The 24,378-nt window shown below is 41.0% G+C and overlaps 2 protein-coding genes across 7 annotated transcripts in view; one reads left to right on the top strand and one right to left on the bottom strand.

The window, feature by feature from the left end:
* DOCK1 (dedicator of cytokinesis 1) overlaps window positions 1-24,378 on the top strand; it is a 561,291-nt gene that overhangs the window by 200,582 nt on the left and 336,331 nt on the right. The window lies entirely within an intron of this gene.
* INSYN2A (inhibitory synaptic factor 2A) overlaps window positions 1-24,378 on the bottom strand; it is a 79,791-nt gene that overhangs the window by 24,509 nt on the left and 30,904 nt on the right. Inside the window, exon 3 of one of the 5 annotated variants that reach the window (XM_045023413.1) lies at window positions 9,163-9,409. The exons of the other annotated variants lie outside the window; for them this stretch is intronic. Within the exon in view, the coding sequence (XP_044879348.1) occupies window positions 9,397-9,409 (13 nt within the window). The 3' untranslated portion in view covers window positions 9,163-9,396. Of the gene's footprint in view, window positions 1-9,162; window positions 9,410-24,378 lie in introns of those variants that run through there. 5 annotated transcript variants of the gene reach the window in all.

Below are 24,378 nucleotides of genomic sequence, written 5' to 3'. Positions count from 1 at the left end.
TCCATAGGAAATAACACTGTCCAAAATTAGTGTTCTTCAGCTTTTTTAAGTTTGCGACATGAAGATGAGGGAATTTTGGAAATTATGAAGAAATTTTATTTAATCATTAAGGGAGGGAATGTAATGATTCAGTTCAGCTATACTTCTATGAACATTTCTACAGAAAACTCTGAGCAAACCAAATTATGTAAAAGTCACCAAAATGCTGAGTTATCATTTTAAATTGCCTCATTACTGTACAATTACAAGACATAGCAATGGTGTTTTAACTACTTTTCTGTACAGCCGCCTTAGAAATTTCAGTAAACCACAGAGGTTTCACTAGCAAGCATTGCACGTGTATAATCTTTTATAATAATTGTGTAAGCTATTAATTTGTACTATTTAGATGGTAACATTTTCTTTTGGAATTTTGCCTGTATGGGGAGGAGGGCACTGAAGGTTTGTTACGGTGATGACCTCAAAAATCAGCAAAAAGGTAGCTTTCATAGTATTTCCCTTACCTACCTGCCCTGTGTCTAACTTCCATCTAATATTGTTGTGAAATGCATGGCAGACTTCTCTGAATGTCCCTTTCATACCAGGAAGCAATCATATTCTAGGAGGATCTGTGAAATTCATGGAAAAAGTAGAATATCTGTCTTCTTTTTTGTGTGTGTTTCTTATAATTGCCTTCTGCTTTATGGGAAAATTTCTTACATGCATAATAGATTTTTAAATAGAAAAAAAAGTTTTTATTCGGTGCCTATTTATGTATTTTGTGCTACATAAACATTTTTTGAAAAACTCTACATTTTATGTGTTATATATATATATAGTGACATAAAATAGTATAAACTGTCAGTGGATTTTGTGTTGCTTTTCAAATCTTCTATATCTCTGTTTTCCAGAATAATCAACTTTGTTCCCTTTACTTAGTAATACTAGGAATGATAAAATATTAGTTGATATGGAATTCATACTACAGTAAATGCTGTATTATCCGGCACTTTACCAGTCAGAAAGATCTATAAACCGGCATTTCTGATCTTCATTGCAAGTCTGGTTTATAGTCCGGTTGGTGTGGGGCTGGCAGGCTCCCTACTTCGCTCCGCGTGGCTCCCCGGAAGTGGCTAAATGTCCCTGCTGCTCCTAGGTGGAGGAACAGCCACAAGGGGTTCGGAGTGTGGGAGAAGGTGTGGGGCATGAGCTGTGGGAGTGTGAGTGTGGGAGGGGGTTCAGGGCAGGGGGTTGGGGCGCGGCAGGAAGTGCAGGGTGCCGGATCCGGGCAGCGCTCACCTTGGGCCATTCTCCGCAAGCAGTGACATGTCCCTGCTGCTGCTCCTAGGCAGAGGCGTGGCTAGATGACTCTATACCCCTGCCCCTTCCCCATCCCGAGCGCTGGCTCCGCAGCTCCCATTGCCAGCTGGGAGCTGCGGGGGCAGCGCCTGCGGGCGGAGGCAGCGCATAGAGCTGCCTAGCCACGCCTCCACCTAGGAGCAGCAGGGACATGTCACCGCTTGCAGGAATTAGCCCGAGGTGAGCTCCGCCTGGATCCAGCACACCACACCCTCCTCCCATGCTCCAATCCCCTGCCCTGAGCCCCCTCCTGCACCCAACCTCCCTCTCTCTGAGGGTACGTCTACATACGGGATTATTCCGATTTTACATAAACCGGTTTAGCAAAACAGATTGTATAAAATCGAGTGTGCGCGGCCACACTAAACACATTAAATCGGTGGTGTGCGTCCACGGTCCGAGGCTAGCATCGACTTCTGGTGCGTTGCACTGTGGGTAGCTATTCCGTAGCTATCCCATAGTTCCCGCAGCCTCCCCCGCCCCTTGGAATTTCCGGGTTGAGATCCCAGTGCCTGATGGGGCAAAAATCATTGTCGCGGGTGGTTCTGGGTAAATGTCGTCAGTCACTCCTTTCTCTGGGAAAGCAACGGCAGACAAGCATTTCGCGCCTTCTTTCCCTGGATTGCCCTGGCAGATGCCATAGCATGGCAATCATGGAGCCTGTTTTGCCTTTTGTGACTGTCACCATATGTGTACTAGATGCCGCTGACAGAGGCGATTCAGCAGCGCTACACAGCAGCATGCTTTTGCTTTTGCATGACAGCAGAGATGGTTACTAGCCATACTGTACCATCTACCATAACATAAATTGGTAATAAGATGATCATGGTTACCAGTCATTTTGCACTGCACCATTTGCTGCTGTCATAAGTGCCCCTGGCTGAGATCAGCCAGGGGCGCAAAAGCCAAAATTAGGAATGACTCCCTGAGTCAATTCCTCCTTTTTAGTATCTTAAAAATAGAATCAGTCCTGCCTAGAATATGGGCAAGTGTACTAGAGAACCACTGTATCATAGAACCAGAGATCACAGCTGCTCTGTGTCAGATCCAGCAGAAATTATGAGCTGTATGCTATTCACAGAGGGTGCTCCTGCAACAACCCCACCTGTTGATTCCGTTCTTCCCCCTGCCTTCCTGGGCTACCGTAGCAGTGTCCCCCCACTTGTGTGATGAAGTAATAAAGAATGCAGGAATAAGACCCAGTGACTTGTTAGTGAGAAATGAGTGGAAGGCAGCCTCCAGCTGCTATGATAGTCCAGACAGGACATTAAGCAGTGTGGAGGAGAGGAGCCCAGCATCCCGCTGCTAGTCCAGGGACAATTTAATCTGTCAGCTCAGCCCCCTGTTGCTATGATGAAGACAGTTACCAGCCATACTGCACCATCTACCAGGAAAAATCAGGAGCTTTTTACACAGGCGCCCATGATAGACCTCACTGAATGCTAGTCAGCATGGTTACCAGTCCTTTTGCACTGCCCCATGTGCCAATAGGCTGATGATGACGATGGATATCAGCCATATTATACCATCAGCCACCCATGGCGGGGGGTGGGGGGGAAGCAAGGATGTTGGTGTTGACTGCTGCAGCATCGCGTCTATCTGCAGCATTCAGTAAAGATAGGGTGACATGTAAAAGAGTCAAGAGAGGATTGTTTTCCCTTTCATTTCTGGGGGGGGGGGTGTAAATTGCCGAGCTATGCCCTGAACCACCGCGGACACTGTGTTTGACCCTAGAAGCATTTGGAGCTCAGCCAAGAATGCAAATGCTTTTCGGAGACTGCAGGCACTGTGGGATTGCTTGAGTCCTCCAGTCCCCGCTCCAGTCCCCCCCTCCATGAGCGTCCATTTGGTTCTTTGGCTTTCCGTTACACTTGTCACGCAGCAGTGCGCTGAGTCCCTGCTATGGCGTCTGTGTGGAGATTTTTTAAAAATGATTTTGAATTTCGTCTTCTGTAACGGAGCGCTGATAGAACAGATTTGCCTGCCCTTACTGCGATCACATCCGCATGGTCCATGCTGGAGCTCTTTTTTTATTTTGATTTCGGACTGCATCGCCACCCGTGCTGATCGGAAGCTCCACACTGGGTAAACCGGAAATATTCAAAAGTTCGTGGGGCTTTTCCTGTCTACCTGGCCACTGCATCGAAGTTCAGATTGCTGTCCAGAGCAGTCAGTGGTGCACTGTGGGATACCACCCGGAGGCCAATACCGTCGATCTGCGGCCTCACTAACCCTAATCTGATATGGTAATTCCGATACTAGTGCTACTCCTCTCGTTAGGGAGGAGTACAGAAACCGGTTTAAAGAGCCCTTTATATCGATATAAAGGGCCTCTTAGTGTGGACGGGTGTGGCGTTAAATTGGTTTTACGCTCCTTAAACCGGTTTAAACGCATAGTGTAGACCAGGCCTTAGTTAACCCAAGTTTTTACTTACCAGCACTTCCCATTTCCCCAACATGCCGGATAACAAGGCTGTTACTGTATAAAACTTTTACAAAGAGAAACCATTAATTATTGATGCAGTCAAGCTAACTTGAGAAAATTACAATGTAATATACAGGCTGTTTACCTGCAAAACTCCTATCTGGTTACATTAAATGGGGAAATATTTAGTCAGCGAATGGAGGTGTTTATTTCTTATAGGTAATCATTTGAAGTACTTAGAATTTACTTAAAAGAATGCTGTCATTTTGGTGGTTGCATTATGTGCCTTCCATCCTCCCAAAAATATTTTAAAAGACCAATAGTAATGGAACTCCATTAAATTATTTTAGTGTCAATCTTTATTCTTTTATAACCTCTCTGCACCTTCCAGGGTTCTAATTATGCCCATTGTGGACAGAGACCTCCTTTCCTCTACTTCCCTGACAGACAAATTAAAAACAACACTCTCAAAAAAACCTCCCCCATAACTATAGAAATGACTTTTGGTTTTCTTAAATTAGAGCTTTAATGTCAAATAGGTTATTAAAGAGAAAATCCAAAGGATATTAAATACTCATCTATAGCCATATCACTCAAGCTACTCTATAGGTCTAATTCTAACACGAAGAGGGATTCACAACTCTTAATAATCCTTTTGAGAATTCATGGTGCTCCACAAGAGACATTCTCACAGCATGTAGTCTCAAAATGGACATTTGCTTTCTCCTCTCTGAGCCTGTTTAACTCTTCCATTTCTTTGGAAGTCATCCTCTAAATAGCTTATCCAATCTGTCACGACTCCCCTGCTTCTGTATAGCCTCTGGGCTTGTCCACTGGATTGACTGAAGTGCTTAAAAGATACTTTTTCCAGTCCAAAAGAAATTAACCATGTTTTTATTTAGATTTTGCTAATCAATCAGTGTGATCTAGAAGGTAGAGACTGGACCTGAGAGTCAGGTGACCTCTGTTCTCTGCCATTATTAGTTAAAGTAGGACTAGTTAGAATCTAATCTTTTGGGTGCAGGGATGGTCTTCCTGTTGTGTTCTTACAGTGCCTAGCACAATGAGGTCCTGGTCCATGAACAAGGCTCCTAGGCACTATGCTAATACAAATAATTATAATATGGCAAATTGTAACCTCTTTGTGGCTCAGTTTCATTATCTGTAAACTGGGACTATTGGTCTTAACGCATCCTCCTTTCTGAAGGACTTTTGAGATCTGTGAAGGAGAAGAGCTATCTTAAAGTGTTAACTGAATTGCATCAGTAATACTTGCAAGAACCTATTAAAGTTAACTTTTAATCCACCAGGTTCAAAATTTAGTCACAACATCACACATTTCATAAACTTTGCTTTCTTCATATGGTAGTTATATGTACTATGCCAGCATTACTTTCCAGGGGAACCACTGTGTTTTATTAATTGCTTGTGTTCTGTCTTGTTGTCTGTCAGTGTGATGGCCTTGTATCTTTCTCTGATGACATGTAAATTTTCCTTTTAAAGAGAATTTTAGAAGCCACTAACTTTCAAATAGTCCCATAACACTTAAAGGTCCGCGTGAAACAGGATTTTTCCAGCATTATTGAAGAATTCAGATTTAATCTTCCACTCTAGGGATTACATATTTAACATTCTTATTATAGATTTGACATTTAAAAATATGTACTGATGAATCAATAAAGGCCATAAAGGCTACAGCACATAAGTGCCAGCTGTTGTAATCTAGTTCAGAAGGCATGTGGCATTGTTGTCTGAATATGGATTTAAACGGGACATAGAGCATTTACAATAAAATGCTAACTTTTTAACATTTTCACTGGACATGTGCATTAATCTGATGGTAATTCCACATTCTGAATACACAAGCTACCATCTTAATGTATAACTGAGTGTAAACAAGTGCTCCCATCTGTGTGCAACTTGAGAAAAGAATTCTAAACTAGGACAACCAAAGCATCTGTCTATCTTGAGCTTCAGCTATTTGCACTCAGTGTTGGATTATGGATTAACTACGAAAATCAAAGAATAATTTTCATAGACATAGCATGCACTGTTTCTGGCCTAGTGATTAACGATGTGCTATGGGGCAAAGGGCAAGGAAGACGGGGAAGAGTGGCATGTACTAGAAACATGCTCCAAGCTGCCAAATACCCGGCCAAAACTTAGTTCTATGTTTTGAACACATTTTTACTTAATATGCCTGAAGTGCAATTAAATCAGTTGTGTGGCTTTTTAAGCTGTACCGTATTTCTGCTGAAGGAAAGACCTTAATGAACTGCTATATATTTAGATCAGTTGCTTTCCAAAATTCAGCTGTTTCTAATACCATATTTGGAGGGCAGTATTCTCTCTCCGCCCTATATCCATGACTCCCAACTCCCACAGCAAGCTACAGGCAGAGCCACTAGAAATCCATGCTAAAATAAAGCTTTGTGTTGAATTAACTTCATTTTCTCAACATTGTAGTGTGCAGTTTTCTTAAGATTTCAGAAGTATGGAGAGAATGCTCATGAGATTTTTAGCATGGATTTCTAGTGACTCTACCTATAGCTTGCTGTGGGGGTTGGGAGGCAGAAAAAATGTGATTGAGAGTTAGGAATTATTTAAGAACACTTTATTAAATTACCAAAAAGCCACAACTGAGGAAGAAGGCTACTAAAAAACCCAAACCCTAACAAATGGAAAAAAGGAAGCATTGAAAATAAATATAAATCAGAAGCTAAGAACTGTAGAAAATTGATAGGGGAAACAAAAAGACACAGGGAGAAATCTATGGCCAGCAGAGTTAAGGACAATAAGAAGGAGTTTTTAAAAGTGTCTTAGGAACAAAAAGAATCCTAACACTAGTACTGGTCCATTACTAAATGGAAAGGCTACAATTATCAAAAGGCAGAAGTGTTCAATAAATGTTTTTCTTTTTTGTATTTGGGAAAAACAAATATAGTCATATAATATAACACATTTTCTACTGCACTATCATTAAGGTTAAACTTCTGTTACAGTTCTTTTTAGTGAAAGTCATGGACAGGTCACAAGCAATAAACAAAAATTCATGAAAGCCTGTGACCTGTCCCTCACTTTTACTAAAAATAACTGTGACAAAATGCTGAGGCTCCGGAGTCCCCCTCCCTGCCCAATGTAGCTGGGAGCTGCATGGGGCTCCCTCTGGCTGACAGCTCCAGCCCCAATGCCTTAGTCCTGAAGTGGAAAATGTCACAGAGCTCTCTGGAAGTCATGGATTCTATGGCTTCCGTGACAAAATCTTAGCCTTAACTATCAGCTCAGGAGGATGTTAAATAGCAGTTCTGGATACCTTGCACCCAAGCTTTTAAAAAAGCTGGGGGAAGAGCTTGTTGGACCATTAATGTTGATTTTTTTCAATAAGTCGTGGAACAGCAGGGACGTTCCAGAAGACAGGAAGAAAGCTAAAGGTGAGCCAATAGTAATAAAGGGTAAGTGGGATGACCCTGGTAATAGTAGGCTGGTCCTTCTGACATTGATCCCAGGCAGGATAACTGAGTGGCTGATATGGGACTTGATTAATAAAGAATTAAAGGAGAGTAATATAATGAATACTAATCAACATGGGTTTATGGAAAATAGATCGTGTCAAAGTAACGTCTCATTTTTTTTATAAGATTATAAATTTAGTTTATAAAGGCAATAATGTTGATGTAGTAAACTTCTGTAAGGTGTTTGACTTGGAACCACATGACATTTTCATTTAAAAAAATAGAATGATATAAAAAATTAGCACGGCACACATTCAGTGGATTAAAAACTGACTGATAGGTCTCAAAATGTAACTGTAAACAGGGAATCATCATCAATTGTCTGTGTGTCTAGTGGGGTCTTGCAGGGATCAGTTCTTGGCCCTACACTATTTAACATTTTTATTAATGACCTGGAAAGAAACATATAATCATAAAGTTTGCTGATGAGATAAAAATTGGGGAAGCGATAAATAGTGAAGAGTACAGGTAACAGATACAAAGCAATGTGGATTGCTGGGTAAGCTGGGCTCAAGCAAACAATATGCATTTTAATATGGGTAAATGTATACATCTAGGAACAAAGAACGTACTTACAGGATGGAGGACTCTATCCTGGGAAGCAGTGACTCTGAAAAAGATTTGGGGGTTGTGAATAATCAGCTGTACATGAGTTCCCAGTGTGACACTATGGCCAAAAGGGGTATTGTAAGTTTTGGGTGTGTAAACATGACTTTTGAGTTGGAGTAGAGAGATTATGTTACTCCTATATTTGATGCTGGTGCCGCTGCTTCTGGAAAACTGTGTCCAGTTCTGGTATCCACAATTCAAGAAAGAGGTTGATAAATTTCAGAGGATTCAGAGAAGAGCCAAGAGAATGACTAAAGGATTAGAAAACATGCTTTATAGTGATAGACTCAAGGAGCTCATTCTATTTAGTTTAACAAGAGAAAGTTAAGGGATGACTTTACTACAATCTATGGGTATGTCTACACAACAAAGAAAAACCTGCAGCTGGCCTATGCCAGCCGACTCAGGCTTGTGGAGCCTGGACTGTGGAGCTGTTTCATTGCTGTGTAGATCTCTGGGCTGAGGCTGGAGCCTGAGCTCTGGGACTGTCCCACCTCACAGGGTCCTAGAGCCTGGGCTCCAGCGTAAGCCCAGAAGTCTACACAGCAGTGAAACAGCCTCACAGCCTGAGCCCTGTGAGCCTGAGTCGGCTGGCACAGGCCAGCCACAAGCTTTTCTTTGCTGTGTAGACATCGGGAACACATTTAATATTGGGCTCTTCAGTCTCACAGAAAGGGATAGCATGATTCAATGGCTGGAAGTTGAATCTAGACAAAATCAAATGGGAAATAAGGTGTACAATTTTAACAAAGAGCATAATTAACTGTTGGAATAATTCCCTGAGGTTGTGATGGACTCTCCATCACAGATTATTTTTAAATCAAGATTGGATGTTTTCTAAAAGATGCTCTAGGAATAATTTTGGGGACAGTTCTATGGCCTGAGTTATACAGGAGGTCAGACTAGATAATCATAGTGGTCCGTTCTGGCCTTGGAATGTATTAATGTAATTACACTCTGTGCACTCAAATCTATAAGGAAAATAGTACATACACAGTTGATTTTCTTTGTAATTAACTTTATTTACCAACCAATTTTCCCTCTCACTTAGCAAAGCAATGTTCTTTAATGAGGATCATATTTGTGAGACATTTGAATTGTTAAATTAAAAATAGTTTGTTTATTCTTCATAAGCTAGAGAAAATACAGACTTAGAATGGAAGTGGCATTTGCTTCGTAACTACATCAGGATTCTAAAATTCACATGCTTTTTCTTAAATTGGAAGACCTAGGTATTTCTAAGGTAGTTTGTTAGCTGGCTAAGACAGGATTCTGGAATGGTTGAAACAATGTAAGTTCAATTATTTCTTCTAAGTTAAACTCTTTCTGTCAAGGATATCTATCTTGTTCACCTTGAGGCACTGGGATCACACTTTCTCATTTCCATATAATCATCTACTTAACAGAAAATTGCATGGAATTCATCTTGTTGCTATTCTCCTTCAGGCCGGAAAAGATGATGTTGTGCTTAACTGACAATTTCCTTGTAAAATCATATGCAGTGAGGTCCTTTTAAAATACAAACCTGTTAAGAAATAGAGCTGTTAAAGAGGACCTTTTCTTCCTAACAAACATACGTGGAAATAGAAGTTTATGAACATGTTCTGGGTGCAGTGGGCATGAATACAAATGACTGTATTTTCTGTGTGTGTGTGTGTGTGTGTGTGTGTGTGTGTGTGAGAGAGAGAGAGAGAATGTTAAATTCAGCTGCTTTTAAAAAAAAAAAATTAATGTGGGGAAATGTTGTTTGAGATACCAAGACTCAAATTCACAAGAGTCTTGGTTATAGACCTAGTAACATCCATCCTTCACTAATTATTAGAGCTGGTTGGGAATTTTCTATTGCAATGATTTTCCAGCGGAAAATGCAGTTCTATAAAATTGAAGTTTCTACAGGGAAAAGTTTGATTAATTTCTATTTGACATGAAAAAAAAATATTTGATTTAGGATTCGTTCAACCTGAATCAGAGTATCAGACAAGAAAGTAAGTTGGGCATCAGGCTCTCAAACGACAGCTCCCAGGAGACAATGTACCCCAGTGGGGAAATACGGTTTAATGCTCTAAGCCAATGGTTCATAAAACTTGTTCTGCCGCTTGTGCAGGGAAAGCCCCTGGCGGGCTGGGCTGGTTTGTTTACCTGCCGCGTGCGCAGGTTTGGCCAATCGCAGCTCCCACTGGCCGTGGTTCGCCGCTCCAGGCCAATGGGAGCTGCTGGAAGCGGCGCGGGCTGAGGGACATGCTGGCCGCTGCTTCCAGAAGCTCCCATTGGCCTGGAGCAGCGAACCGTGACCACTGGAAGCTGTGATCGGCCGAACCTGCGGACACGGCAGGTAAACAAACCGGCCAAGCCCGCCAGGGGCTTTCCCTGCACAAGCGGTGGAACAAGTTTGGGAACCACTGGTCTAAGCATTTCAAATCGTTTCAACAACACAAAATATGATTGGGAATGTTGACTTGTGTGTGTGTGTGGGGGGGGGAGAGTTTGAGCAAAACTTTGTAAATGAAATATTTCAACATTTCCAAATTAAAATTTTGCAATGTCAACTTTGTCTCATTTTGAGACTAAAAGAAATGTTTTCCATGGACATAAATTCTGAATAATTATTTTGAAATGTTGGTTTCTGCTTGATGTCACTTGGCTTTTAAGAGTCCTGTTGTCTCATCTTACATAAAAACATGAGCAAGGCATCATGTTTTTGCTGTAGTGGGGAATGGAATTCTCTTGTCTTTGGTGCAACAAGTTGCCTTGCTCAAATACTTCAATGAGCACAGTTCACATACTCAGTGGAGTCCAGTCTCTTTCCCTTCCAGGAGTTAAAGTTTAGCTGAAGCCCCTGACCTTAGGCTAAGCTGCTCCTTGGTTTCTTTTTCTGAGTTGCTCAGCCCACACCATAGATCTTTTTTCCTCCCAGCTCCATTATATCCCTTGGTAAGAAAATCAGACACCACCTCCCACCTAGCTGTTTCCAAGTGGAATCAACATCTGATTATAGGGTGGAGTGATTGAGGTGAACACTGCTAGCTTGTCACACTCAGCTCATCCCTTTCCATTTTAAGGGCTTCTTAAGACATTTCCAAAGATGGATTTGATTTAATCACTGTTGTGGCCTTATTTATAACTTTCCTTTTCTGTTTTTTTTGTTAGAGCCTCTCTCTTTTCAAAATGGTTTAAGTGTACTGTGTTCAAGTTCTGCTGTACAGCACACTGAGCACTTTGACAAATAAACGTGCCAGCTAATTCGAGGTTTGGATGGGTTGCTGTTTATCACAGATTACAATTTATTAGAACTGGGAAACCTTTTTATGCAAATTGTTTTGAAAAATGGAATGGAGCTTTTGTACAAAATGTATCCTATTTTGATGGAAAAAATGGAGAAAAATCTGGTTTTTGACAATAAAAAAGGCTTTATTCTTTTTTCTCCCATCCTCCCCCCCATCTATTTTCCTTTTTAACCTTTTAAAAGGAAGAGGGCAAGTATGATGGGGAGAATCTTTTTCATTTAGTCAAGTCAAAAATTCTTTGGGAAAAAATTTGAACAAAACATTTTTTGATAAATTTTATTTTGTGTAGGGATAAAGAATATAGATATTGTAAAATGACTTTGATAAACTTTGGGCTCAAACCCAAACCATGAAAGTGGTGGCAAGCTCTACTTTTCTCAGCTGAGTGTCTATCAGTATAACTGTTGCATCGCAGGCGTATATGAACAAAGCTCTTCAGTCAGTTTGATTGGCAGCAAAGTCCTTTATTTCTCTCCAGCATACATCTTTATACTCTTGAAGCAGGCAAGCAAGCAGTTGCTAATTGGTTAACAAAATTAACACAGCCGCAGCTGTAACCCCATAGGGTAATTATCATCCTAACACCTGTTTGACTTATCATCCTATTTACAATTAGCTGGCCGCTCAAGGCCAGCCCTTTACACACAGTTCCCAGCGTAATCGGCTCGTCCCAGAAGCCTAAACAATCTCAGCATTTCACATTCCATTCCCAACATATAACTGTCCTTTCAGTGGGTGTAAAAGCACATCAGAATGAAGCGAGTAAGTGTGCTTTAGTATATAGTAGCCTATGGAGATTACAGTGAAACTAAAATTGAATTGTTTTCAATTAAAAAAGTGTGGATTGAGAAGCATATTGACTGTGAACATCAGCTACCTGACCTTGCCGATGTGACTCTGTCTCTGCCTCTGTCCCACTTTGTACTACTTTGATAAACTTATTTGGCACCATGCAGACCTTTTGATGTGCACCTTGATAACCTAGCTGACATATTGTTTGTGCTGCAATGTTGTAGAGTCAGAGCATTCTAAATAATGTCTCAGATAATCCTGGGGGATTTGGAATGTACAGCACTCTACTCTACCTTAGCATGTGCCTAGTTCTATGGAAAGACAGGCAAGTAAGTTGTTCAGCATGGTCTATTGAAGAGGTACCTGGATGCATATACATTTGAAATGGAAGGGAAAGAAGAACTTGCTAAGAAGACAGACTGGATGGAGAGGCTGGAAGAAATTGTTGGGGGCAGGAGATAAGGAGGGAATAGGCAGAGAGAAACATTTGCCATCACCTGCTCCCAATACAAATCCTCCCCTGCCTGTACTTCGTTCTGATTCCTTCAGTTGCAAAAAATCTTTTCTTAATTTCATTTCCTTCCTTCCAGTGACATTATTAAAAAAGATGTCCTGGTTTTTAGTTGGAAATAAAAATTGTTCACCATGTATACACTGAAGAAAAACTATCTTTAAATTTTCTTCTGGGTAATTGGATAGAATCCCTGCTACTTGATGGCTTTCCTTAAGAAGCCATCAGAAAAGTAGTGATTTGAGTGTTACACACTGTGAGGTAAATATGAAAACATAGAGTACTGAGACAGAGACATGTTCTACAAGAATGAAAATTAAAGTGCTGATCAGTGAGTATTCTAGAAGACGGTTGTGTGTATATTGTCATTGTCGCCTATCACTCGATACGAGGATGATGTCTGTGGGGAAGATTGGGGTGGGGGAGGAGGTGTCATTGGTGAAACTTAAGATGGCTCTTGAGTCCAATCCGTGTTCAACAGGTTTTTCCACATATATGATGGGTGGTTCCTTGGACAGAGCACAACTGTTGGCTGGGATTCTGTACAATTTCCTTCTTCCTCTGCTGTTTCTCAGCCTCTTGAACAAGGCAGTTCTCTTCAGAATGGAAGGAGGCTTGATGTATGATGCAACACCATTTCAGTCTATTGCCAGCCACCTCTTCCCAATTCGTGATCAATGCCTCCCTTCTTAAAATATATTTTCAGGTGTTCTTGTAGCATTTCCTCTGTTCCCCCATGGGTGGTCTTACCATGACTAAGTTGAGAAAAAGAGGACTTGCTTCGGAAGATGAGGATCAGCCATCTGCACACAATGGCCAGCCCAGCAAAGTTGATATTTCATAATCTTCACCTCAACAGTGGTGATGTTAGCTGCAGAGAGAATGCTGGCATTAGTGTGACAATCTTCCTATCTGATATGGAGAATCTTCCTAAGACAGAGCTGGTGCTAGCACTGCAGATGCTTAAGATGGGTTCAGTATGTCACTCATGTCTCACACCCATAAAGAAGAGTGGGGATGACTACAGCATTGTAGACCAGGATCTTAGTTTCCATATGATGACCTCTGTCAATAAAGACATGATGAAGCTACTTTCCAAAGGATGTGCTGGCACAAAGGATCCAATGTTCGATCTCCACATCAAGATTGGCTGTCTGGGAGAGGTGGCTACCAAGGTAAGGGAAATTTTCAGTGCTTTCCAGGAGTTCATCACCATTGACAATTAGTGGGAGACGGGGGAGACTTATCCCTAACATACCCCAGGCTATGATAGGCACCTAAGAAAAGATCTAGGGTGGATTGTAAGTCAGCCTTGCTGTGCACAAGGATGGCACAGTTGTCAGCATAGTGAAGGTCGGTAATAACAGTCCTAGTGACTTTAGTTTTAGAATGAAGATTCCGTAGGTTCAAGAGCTGGCTGTCCATGCAATACACAATCCCAATCCCAAAAGAAAGGCGGTCACGAATAAGCATCAAGATCACTTCAAAATAGATGGAAGAAATGGTTAGGCCGCTAACACAGCCCTGCTTAACACCAGTATGGATGGTGAACGAGTCCATCTCCAACCCATTACAGAAGATGGTGGCGGTCATCCCATCATGAAATAGCCTGAGAACATGAATGCACTTAATGGACAACCGAATCTAGACAGCACCTTCCATAATGTTGCATGATTAATGAAATCAAAGACCTTAGGTCAATAAATGCCATAAACAATGGCTGGTGGTGTTCTCTACACTGCTCTTGGATCGGTCATGCAACAAAAATCATGTCGGAGAGGAAGGCAGTGCCTCAGTAATTCCCACACATTGACTTGTCCCCTTGCCAATATTGAGACCATTTTTAGGAATTCTTTAGGTCGGATGAAATGTCTTCATTAACCCAAATTCTAATAAGTTGATGAAGTTTTCGCACAAGTGCTGTTACGCCAGCTTTGAAGACTTCCAACGGGATGCCATTTGGGCCTGGTGCCTTGTTGTTTCTAGTCTGAATGATGGCATGCCAAACTTCCTCAGGAGATGGGGGGCAAGCAAGAGATTCTATTACAGAATGCTGAGGAATGGACTCAATGGTGGTAGCTGAGACTTCAGATTCGTGGTTAAGTAGTCTTGAAGTGCTTCTTCCAACATAGCTTGAGGGCTACATCATCCTTAGGAAGGGTGGAGCTGTCCTGGGATCGCAGAGGGGTTGTGCTGCTTTAGCTTGGCCCATAGATGTCTTTCGTCGCTTTAAAAACAAAACAAAAAACAAAAACAAAACTTCTCGTATCAGGCTGATTGGCAAAGCTCTGGATCTCCACAGCCTTTGTTTGCCCCCACTGGTTCTTGATGTCACATAATGTTCTTTGAACAGCTTTAAGCCGATAAGTCTCATTTATGCTGGTTAGATAGTTCATTTTTCCAGGTGCAAAATGTGCTTCTTGTCTTATGAATAAGTGCTAGAATTTCCTTGTTGTTCTCATCAAACCAATCCTGATGGCGGTGAATGGAGTAGCCAGTCGACTCTCACATGCCTTGTGAATAATGCTCTTGAACTCCTCCCACTGTGTTTGGATATCATTGATGATGTCAGATGAGTCAACGAGACTCTTGATGAGGCATTATGAAGGGTCTCAGGACTAGCATGATTTACAGGTTGTTTACAGTGTTTTGGTCCAAGCCACCTTCATGACTGATCTGACCAAATGATGGTCTGTCCAGCAGTCACCCGTACCACTCATGATTCATGTAATATGGACATCAGTACAATCACGGGTTCTGATGATGACATAGTCAGGAAGATGCTAGTGTGTGGAACTTGGGTGTTTCCAAAGATGGTATTTGTGATAAGCAAATCATGCTCCATACATTTGCTGATGAGGGGAATGCCATTAGAGTTGACTTTCCCCAACCCTTCTTTTCCAGTAGTACCTCTCCAGAGTTCGGGGTGTCGCCCAACTCTTGCACTGAAGTCGTCCATGAAGATGAGCTGGTCTTCCTTGGCTGTGTCAGTCAAGATTGAATCAAGAGCACTGTAAAACTGCTCCTTGTTGTCGTCTTCATTGTCAAATGTGGAAGCAAATGCACTGATGACCATGGCATACTGGTTGTTACTAAGATTAAGACAGAGTCATGAGACATTTGTGAATACCCATAGGGAGTTTTAAAAGCTGGCTAGCAATCTTGTTCTTGAATATGCCTCTCTTTAGATGACTTTACTTTCCAAAAGAAAGTACAGCCTGGACTGGGAATTGAGAGAGACAGAGCTGGCAACAGAATCGGTCTAACTTCCTGTTTGGCCTTGGGCAAGTCACTTGACCTCTCTGCCTTTTTCCGCTCCCATCCTTTGTCTAGTTTGTATGTTCTTTGGGAGCAGGAACTGTCTCAATATGTTTGTACAGCACCTAGCACAATGGGACCTTGATCTTAGCGTGGGCATCTAGGCACTAATATGATACAAATAATAAACAATAAATAAATAGATTGACATGGACAGACATCTTTGTGACTTGTAGACTAGTGACAAAAAACAGGCTGCAGGTTTTTTTTGAGGGAGCCTAAGGAAGTTAAGCTCCAAAATCCCACTGAAATTCATTTGGAGCTGAGCTACCAACTGCCTTAGGCTTTTTTGAAAAGCCTCGTCTTAATGCATAACAGAATCTTCCTTGCATTTGACTTGTCATTTGCTAGATTAATTTGATTGGGAGACTATGGAGCTAAGAAACTGAAGCCCAGATGTTCTCTCTAATGTCTTCAGTTGCTGTTTGGATGATGTGTAGCAGAGTCTAATTCTCTGCATCCTTGTATATGTGTAAAGAGTTCAAGTAGCCTTCCTATTTTTTAATAATCTTTTAGTGAAGCGATTACAAACTAGGGAATCCTTCATATTGATCCTTACTTGGTGGCATGATTTCCATAGATGTGACTATACTGCACATTAGTGCAGTAAGTGTTCTCTTTAGATAGTACTGATGTAATACACCGAGTGATGAACTAAACACAACCACCTGCAAGGGGGATAAATAGAGAATTTTTTTCTAAAGATTGAAATTTAAAATAAAAAACTAGTTAAATTTGTTTCTGAGGAGGGCAATGGGATTTTGAAATCCTGTTGACATGACAATTTTGGCTGCTTCTCACTATTGAGGAAGTTTGTAGAACTTAGACTTATTGTACAAATGTATAGTAAAAATTTAGGCTCTGATCCTGCAGAGACTTAAATATGTGCTTGCAGTTCCACACTGTGACTAGTTCCACTCACAGTGGACTACTCACAATGTGTATAGTTAAACATATGAATAAGTCTTACAGGCTTGGGGCCTTAAAATGGAAATCCTGGTTGTAACTTGGTAACTTACCAAGTTCTTACATTTTCTTGCTCCTGGAAAAGCATTAAACAGTTAACACTGTATTTTAGTTCAGCATATGATTTAAGTTACTTCCTCCACTCTCCTTACTGGAGGAAAATTAAATATGTAAATTTGTCAGATTACGGATATAGCAAATCCTCCTAGTATAGGCACAGCTCTTATTGGCAAAAATTTGCTTTTGGTGGTGTAGTTTATACCAGTTCCCTGAATGAAAAAAGTGTTTTTGTTGGTGTATAATTGCATCTGTGGTATGTGCTGGTATAAAAAGGTCAAAAATCATACTCTCATTATTGTACTGACAAAAGATTCATGGGAGGACCTAGCCTTACTGGTGCTGTACTTGCGTTATATTCATAAGTACAAGCACAGGGTTTTCATTTCCAGACACTAATGTGCATTGCTTTGCTAGTACAGTGATAATTGAGAACATATTCTTAACTGTTTCTTCATGCTTTATAATTTTATTCTAAAAATTCTCTTGAGACTTTGGTGTTCAAGGTCTTCACCTGAATGTAAATTTGACATTGTTTTTCTGCTTTACATTTGTTTCTACCTCACTTTTTTTTTCCTAGATGAAATTTTGTAGGTGATTAGTCTGTGGTATATGCTAAGTCCATCTGATACTCCTGGGGAAATTCTGCATCACTATGCAATGCAGAATTTGTGCAGAATTTAATTTTTCCCTGCAGAATTGGTGCTGCAGAGCTGCTGGCCGCCACTAGTGGCCACTGGACCCAGCAGAGCCAGGCTCTCCAGCTCACAAATACAGGACATTGCGTGTGTGTGTGGGCGGGGGGGGGGACCATCTGGAGGGTTCTGGACAGCTATGGTTCCCAGCATGTCCTGAAGGAAGGAGGCAGCGTGCAGGAAACTGCATACAAGCCTGGGACCAAGCATCAGCCTGTTTCTCTCTCTGGATCTCTGGGCTCTGAGGAATAGGGGATACAGGTGTCTGGGATGGGGGGTGCTCCGTGGCTGGGCTCTGGAGGATAGAGGTGCGGGTGTTTGAGCTGGGGGGGGTAAGGGGTGTGAGTGTCTGGGCTGAGGGTAGCCCTGTGGCTGTGCACTGGGAGAAGGGGATGCGGGTGTGTTGGCCATGGGGTGAGCATGGCTGGGCTATGGTGAGAGGGGGTGCAGGTGTGTGGGCCCTGGGGTGTCCTGTGGCTGGGCTCAAGGGGGAAGGGGCGTGAGTGTTGGAGATTTCTCCCTCCCTTTCCCCAAGATGAGCCCAGCTCAGGTGCCCAACAAAAGCATAAACAGAGAAACAGGAACTGGGCTGTCATAGTGATTTCTTAACTCTCTACTCCTGGGGGAATCTTTTTTGTTGTCTGTGTTATTACAGACATACTTGCTGACAGATATTTTGAAATAAAAGTACCTAAATGAAACTAGTGTGATTATATTGTGTTATTTTGACAAATAAAATATGCAGAATTTTTTTGGCACAGATTTCCCCTAGGAGTAATCTGACCATGTGACCCCAGGAAAAGTACATCCTTGCTTAGATTAAAGTTTTGGTTCATGGTCAGAATAAGAATCTAGCATGACCTTTAAATACCTGTGTTCAACACAACACTATCATATGTAGGTTAAGGTAAAATTTGGAGCAGTCAGTCTAGGCTATGGCCTAGGGTTGACTCCAAGTGAGGCTAAAGAGTATTGAGCATCAGCTGTGTTCGTGCCAATGGGAATGTTTTACAACAATCAATGGAAGCTAATTATTTATTACTGTCCCATAATGCCTTGCAGAGACCACAGAATGGCCTTAGATAGCTAGTGTCAATAGGTCAACCCAACCAGAACCCGCTTCCTAATATATGTCGCCAGTCACAGTCACATGCCTTCTGGTTCTTTCATGGAGGTAAACATCTTCATCATACTGATTCCTTAAGTATCTGATAAACCTAGATCTATAACGGATGCTAAGAACATATCATAGAGGGCTTCCATTTGGCCAGAGGCCACCATCAGAGCTTTGGGCTGATGCATCAACATTTCACAAATTTGGCTGGCACAATTAATACCAACGTTTGTAGTTTGTAATGCATGCCCAGAAAGAATTTCAACCAAAATAATTCAAGTTTAGCGCTATTATGGATATTGGATATAACAGCAAATACACTGAATGCATGTGAAAGGTCTGTGTGCAGATGCCATGACTCCCTTTAGTTCGCATGAAGCTAATAATTTTAGTTAAGCACCTCTGATCTAATCCGTAATGTAGACAAAGCCATAGTATCTCTGACCTTGGCTGGCTTGAAGATGACCTAACATTATTCCTTTCCTTTTATGATAGTGATTGACATCCTTAAAGGCCAATGTGTGTTGGGGGATGGTTTTTCCCTGACTCTTGTCACCAAGTGGGAGGGTGTCCACACTTGGATTAAACTGAACCCTGAGTAAGGCATCTCCCTTCTTCAGAGGAACAGTGGTGGCTGGAAGGTGCAATGAGGGTGGGAGGCAGTTCTCAGCCTGACCAAGTTTGTTGCTGCATTGTTGGCAGAGGATCAGGGGCCGCCCCTTGACTGGCACTATGGCAGTTTTCATTTGCAGGCACTAAAAGGGGAAGGGGAAAGTCTGGGGAAAGTCACCATAGCAAATTCTGTACGCAGCTGGTTTGATCAATAGTAGCAGCAACATGATAGTAAAAGTAACCCACTAAAAGGATTGATGTTTTAAATGAAAAATGCAGAAATACCACTCTCTTCCAAAACAATTTGGGAATAATGAGAATGCAGATTTTATACTCCTACTTACTGGGGCCTTCATCTCAAACTTTATACTACGTTGATTTTAACCTTGAAATTACTTATTTGGCTCATGATGAATAGTGGGTCCAAAAATATTGAATTACATGATGGCTCAATGATGAACTTTTTCAAACTGTTCCCAGGTCAGTAGTTTGTGGTGGTGGTTAAACTTCATTTTGACAGTTGCAACTAGATGACTAATCTCCTTTTTGAGGTTTGTGTTTGCATTGAATAAGTCCAGGACAACAATTTCAAGTGTATTTTTCCCATTATAACTATATTTTGTAGTTTACCCTGAGATTAGTCAGGAATTAAAATTTTATTTTAATTTCCGCATGGCGTTTTTTAATAAGGCAGCATATCTAGTGGTTAGAGACCAAAAGTGGGAATCAGGGGTCTTGAGTTATATCCCTGACAGACGAGTCATAGAATCCATATGTCAAGAACCATATGATGTTCATGAAATCACTTTGTGCCTTGATTTTCCCATAAATAAAATCAAGGAAGGTAATAAAAGTGCCAGGTATTTTAATAAATATTTAAATTTTAGCAGAAGCATACTCTTTTACTGGAACATGATGTAATAACTGTATCCTGCACTAATAAATTCTGCGGCAAAGCACTTATAACCACATTATTGGAGAGTATACTCAAAGCTGTTACACTAAAATGAACTCCGTCTTTTTAGCACCTGCAGTCTGTCATAAATCTCTTCTCTGATTTACCACTGAACCTCATCACTACATATGCTCCCAACCAACATCTGACCCTGTAGGCCACCCCCCTTACGAACCTGTTCTTTAATATCTCTGTGTCCCCACACTGCTGCTCCTTGCCATTTAGGAATATTTGTATTCCTTCTTCCCATTTCTGCCTACAGTCTGCCCCCAGCAAAACCCCACCTAAATTTTAAAAGAATTTAATGTGTAATATCTGGGATTAGCTGGGATCATGTGTTTGCTAATCTGCCTTTGTGGATTATTGCCTTCATAACTCCCTATCACTTATGACCCCTAGTTGAATTGTTTCTCAACTGTACAGTGATTATTCGGCTCTTGGTATTGTGGCTAATAGCCCTTAGTCAGAGTACTGGGATTTATAACCAGACAGTTATTATGCAAATTAAAATCTCTCAACCAATCATACTGTAGTGAATTTCATAACAGGATTAACCACATATTTATGGGTCAGTAACTGTATAGAAAACCCTGGACTCTGGTTGGCTGAGATGGTTCCACTTTCAATACATTATCAATAAGTGTAACATTTTAAAATGCTTATTTTCTGACAACTGTCAAGGAAAAAGATATAAAAGAAAAGTGAAATCGCCAGCCATCTATACACTGTATAATATTTTCAGATATACTTTATACTAAAATGTCATTCAAATACTCCTTTTCTGCATGTGAGATTCATAATCACATGTTGGCTTACAATAATAAAGTATTGTATGGTCCAATAGTCACTATGCAAAAAAAACACACCCTGGTTTCAAATCCTAAATATTCAAAATATCATGAAATAAAGGAGATACAATAGGAAGAGTAACCTGCAACATTACTAAATGTATAGTATCTGTAGTTAGAGCCAAAAATTTATGGAAGAAAAAAAATATAGACTATCAGAGTTGGAAGGGACCTTAGGAAGTCATCTAGTCCAACCCCCTGCTCAAAGCAGGACCAATCCCCAGAGATTTTTACCCCAGTTCCCTAAGTGGCCCCCCTCAAGGACTGAATTCACAACCCTGGGTTTAGCAGGCCAATGCTCAAACCACTGAGCTATCCCTCCCCCCAAAGGATAGAACTTTTTATTAGTGTGTGCAGATGTGTTGAACTTGAATACCTCTTCTCAGGTCTTAATTTTGTTTTCCCATTTGTGGGAACTCAGTTTATGGCAGAGTTTGTGAGACCTTTCTGTAGTGCACATCTGGTTCTCTGGTGACTTGTGACAGATAAAGTGGAAGGAAGAAAACTTTGAGCATCTTGGTAGAAAGCAGAAGCAGTTACAGATAGGCTCTGGCACAAGGAATTATAGTGAGACTGATCTGGAGGGGATGGTGAATGATGTCATCTCTTCCACCCAAGTAGCTGCTGAATCATGCCATGCTGAACTATTCATAATGTGAATTGCCTTGTTATATCTCTGTTCAATTCTAGAACCTGGCATTTTTTATGAAGAATTATTAGCCTTCTTTTTGTGGAAAATCACTTGCATCCAAGATATCTTTCAGAATGCTAGGAACCAATGGACATCCATCCAACCAATAAAGTGCTATCAACCTAACTCATTCATGCAACAAGAGGCACTGCAGAAAACTTAGCCACCACCTGTAAATCTGATCCCTAACTGCCTTGATTCTCTTTCCCAAGGCAAGAGTCTGAGACCTATTAGATGAGACTGAAGCCAACTCTCTTGAGGAGGAAAATCTACCATCCTAAAGTACCCCATAACCCAACCAGCAATTAAACCATTGTTCGAACCAACTGTTCTCTTTAACACCCAGTATGTAACCTCTTAAGTAGTTTGTTTAGAAATAGGAAGCTCACCAAGGGTTGCCTCCATCTTGCTTGAATATTCTAATACCCTCAACCTCTCCCGATCAGTTTTCAGGCTAGGATATGGAACAGAGATGGTGCCGGTGGCAATGAGGGATGATTTAGTTGTGCTTATGGACAAAGTCTGCATAGCCATACTTATGTTGTTGGACTGCTTTGCCAGTTTTGATACAGTTGACCATAGGCATCAGCTCCTCTGCCTCTAAGGTTCTTAGCTGTGCAGTCCTCCAAAGATCCTTTGGGAGATTTCTGGCATAATCAATATTGTTGCACAATCCAGAAATGAAGCTCAGCTCTTATATCATATCAAACACAAATAGCACCATCTCCCACCTATCAAAGTGCCTGACCGAGATCAGCAACTAGCTGAAATGCAGCTGGCTCTAAAACTGAATCTTGGAAAGACAGCGTGATGCTGTGGTGGTGGTGAGGGAGGAGGAAGAGACAGACACACCCAGTACACTATTGATTCCATACAAAGCCATCAGATTGCTAAAACTATGCAAAGATTTTGTACCCAACTCAACTCTTTGTTGCCCCTGGATACCCAGATTGTGTGTCTTAGACTATTTCCATCTACATCATATAAGTAGACTGCATAGTGTTCCACACATTTATGATGATGATTCTCTTCATCTAGATATTAAAGTGCTGAAGTCAACTGTTGGTTCAGAACAGAGCAGCCTGTCTGCTCAGCAATGTAATCACTGAGAACACATCACAACCATGCTTTCTGCTCCTTATTAGGATCTTCACTGAAAATCAGGTCAAAGTAAAGGTTTTGGTCTTCATCTTCAAAGCTCTCCATAGAACTGGACTGAGTTTACATAAGAACCACTTCTCCCAATGACCTCTCACAATAGTTATGGCCCACTGCAACCTCAAAAGTAAGACTAACATGGAGAAGTTTTATTGCTGACTGACTTGCAAATCTGGAACTTGCTCCAGAATCTGTGCTGAACCCTCAGCAGTTTCAAAGCTAAACTGACCTCTTCGGTCTAACCTTTGCACAATAACAGCCCACACTCGTGAAGGCCATTTTTTTCTGATGGGGGTGAAAGAGCTGAATGTATCTCTGTGTACTTCATAGTTTTGGGAGGTGCTCAGACACAACAGTCATGGTTATCTCATAGGAAAGATAGATTAATCTCTCTGAGAACAATACCAGTTCAAATATGGATACCTTTTAAGCTTTGCGTATCTCATTTTAGCATGTTTGCATGGATATCTGGCTCACTGCCCTGTCTCTCTGGCTTTTACCACTGACAGTCAAAATGAATTTATTATAGGATTACTCTACTCATTTAAAGTGAAAATTGGTAATTTACTGTCTAAATAGTATCCTTTGTAAATGATTGATTAGTAGAAAATCTGTCCTTGCAGGTACATAATTTGAAGGGCTGTGTGAGGAATGGAGGGTCAACTTGACACATCTGGAAAAAGCATCTACGGCAACTAATATGAATGGATTTATCAGGAAGGCTAGTTAACATTTTACAGCACTACAAAGGAATGTGGGAACTTTTTAAAGACTAACACCCTGGAAATATAGTTAGTCATGAATAGCAAAGAATCCAGATCACGGTTACTTCCATATCACTATGGACCTCCTAGCTTCAAAGTCTCTTCATGCTGAAGGACCCTACTCTCAGACACATTTCAGAGTTCCTGCTGAAGGGAAGGTAAAATATGATGAGACTTCAAGTTGTCTTTAGAATCAGTCATATTAAATAGCCCTAGAAGTACATCAGAATCTCTTCTTTGAATGCCTCAAATCTTGGCTCATCTGAAAGGCCAGACAGAAAGTTTGATTCCAATTAAATGGCCATTTTTGACAGAAGATATTCTAATTGTGCTTCTATGGTATGTGCAGCCAAGCTATTAGTGAATTAGTAAAATAGAATGTGTTTTCTGGGATCCAAACATCATTTTTTGAGGAAAAAAGGTAAGTATTAAGATTCTGAAACTCAGTTGTTGAAATTTTTCCCACTCGTTTTTTTCCTTCAAGTTGGATGTTGCTGATGTTTTCTTTTTCAGTGGCTTTGTATGGCTGAACCACTTTAATGGCCTCCTCATTCTGCATTCATTCTTTGGGTTTTTTTTAGATTGCCTTTTGATTTTTCTGATTAGACACATGGCAGGGCAGTTATTGTATTTCTAGAACCTTAATTGTCATAATATCTGGGTTCTCTGAAAAGGTATTATAAGGAATACTCTATGAATAGAGAAAAGTTGTCCTCCCTTTTCTCCACT

Source organism: Mauremys mutica, chromosome 7, assembly GCF_020497125.1.
Source record: "Mauremys mutica isolate MM-2020 ecotype Southern chromosome 7, ASM2049712v1, whole genome shotgun sequence".
NCBI lineage: Eukaryota > Metazoa > Chordata > Testudines > Geoemydidae > Mauremys > Mauremys mutica.
This window is presented reverse-complemented; position numbering and strand designations above follow the sequence as displayed.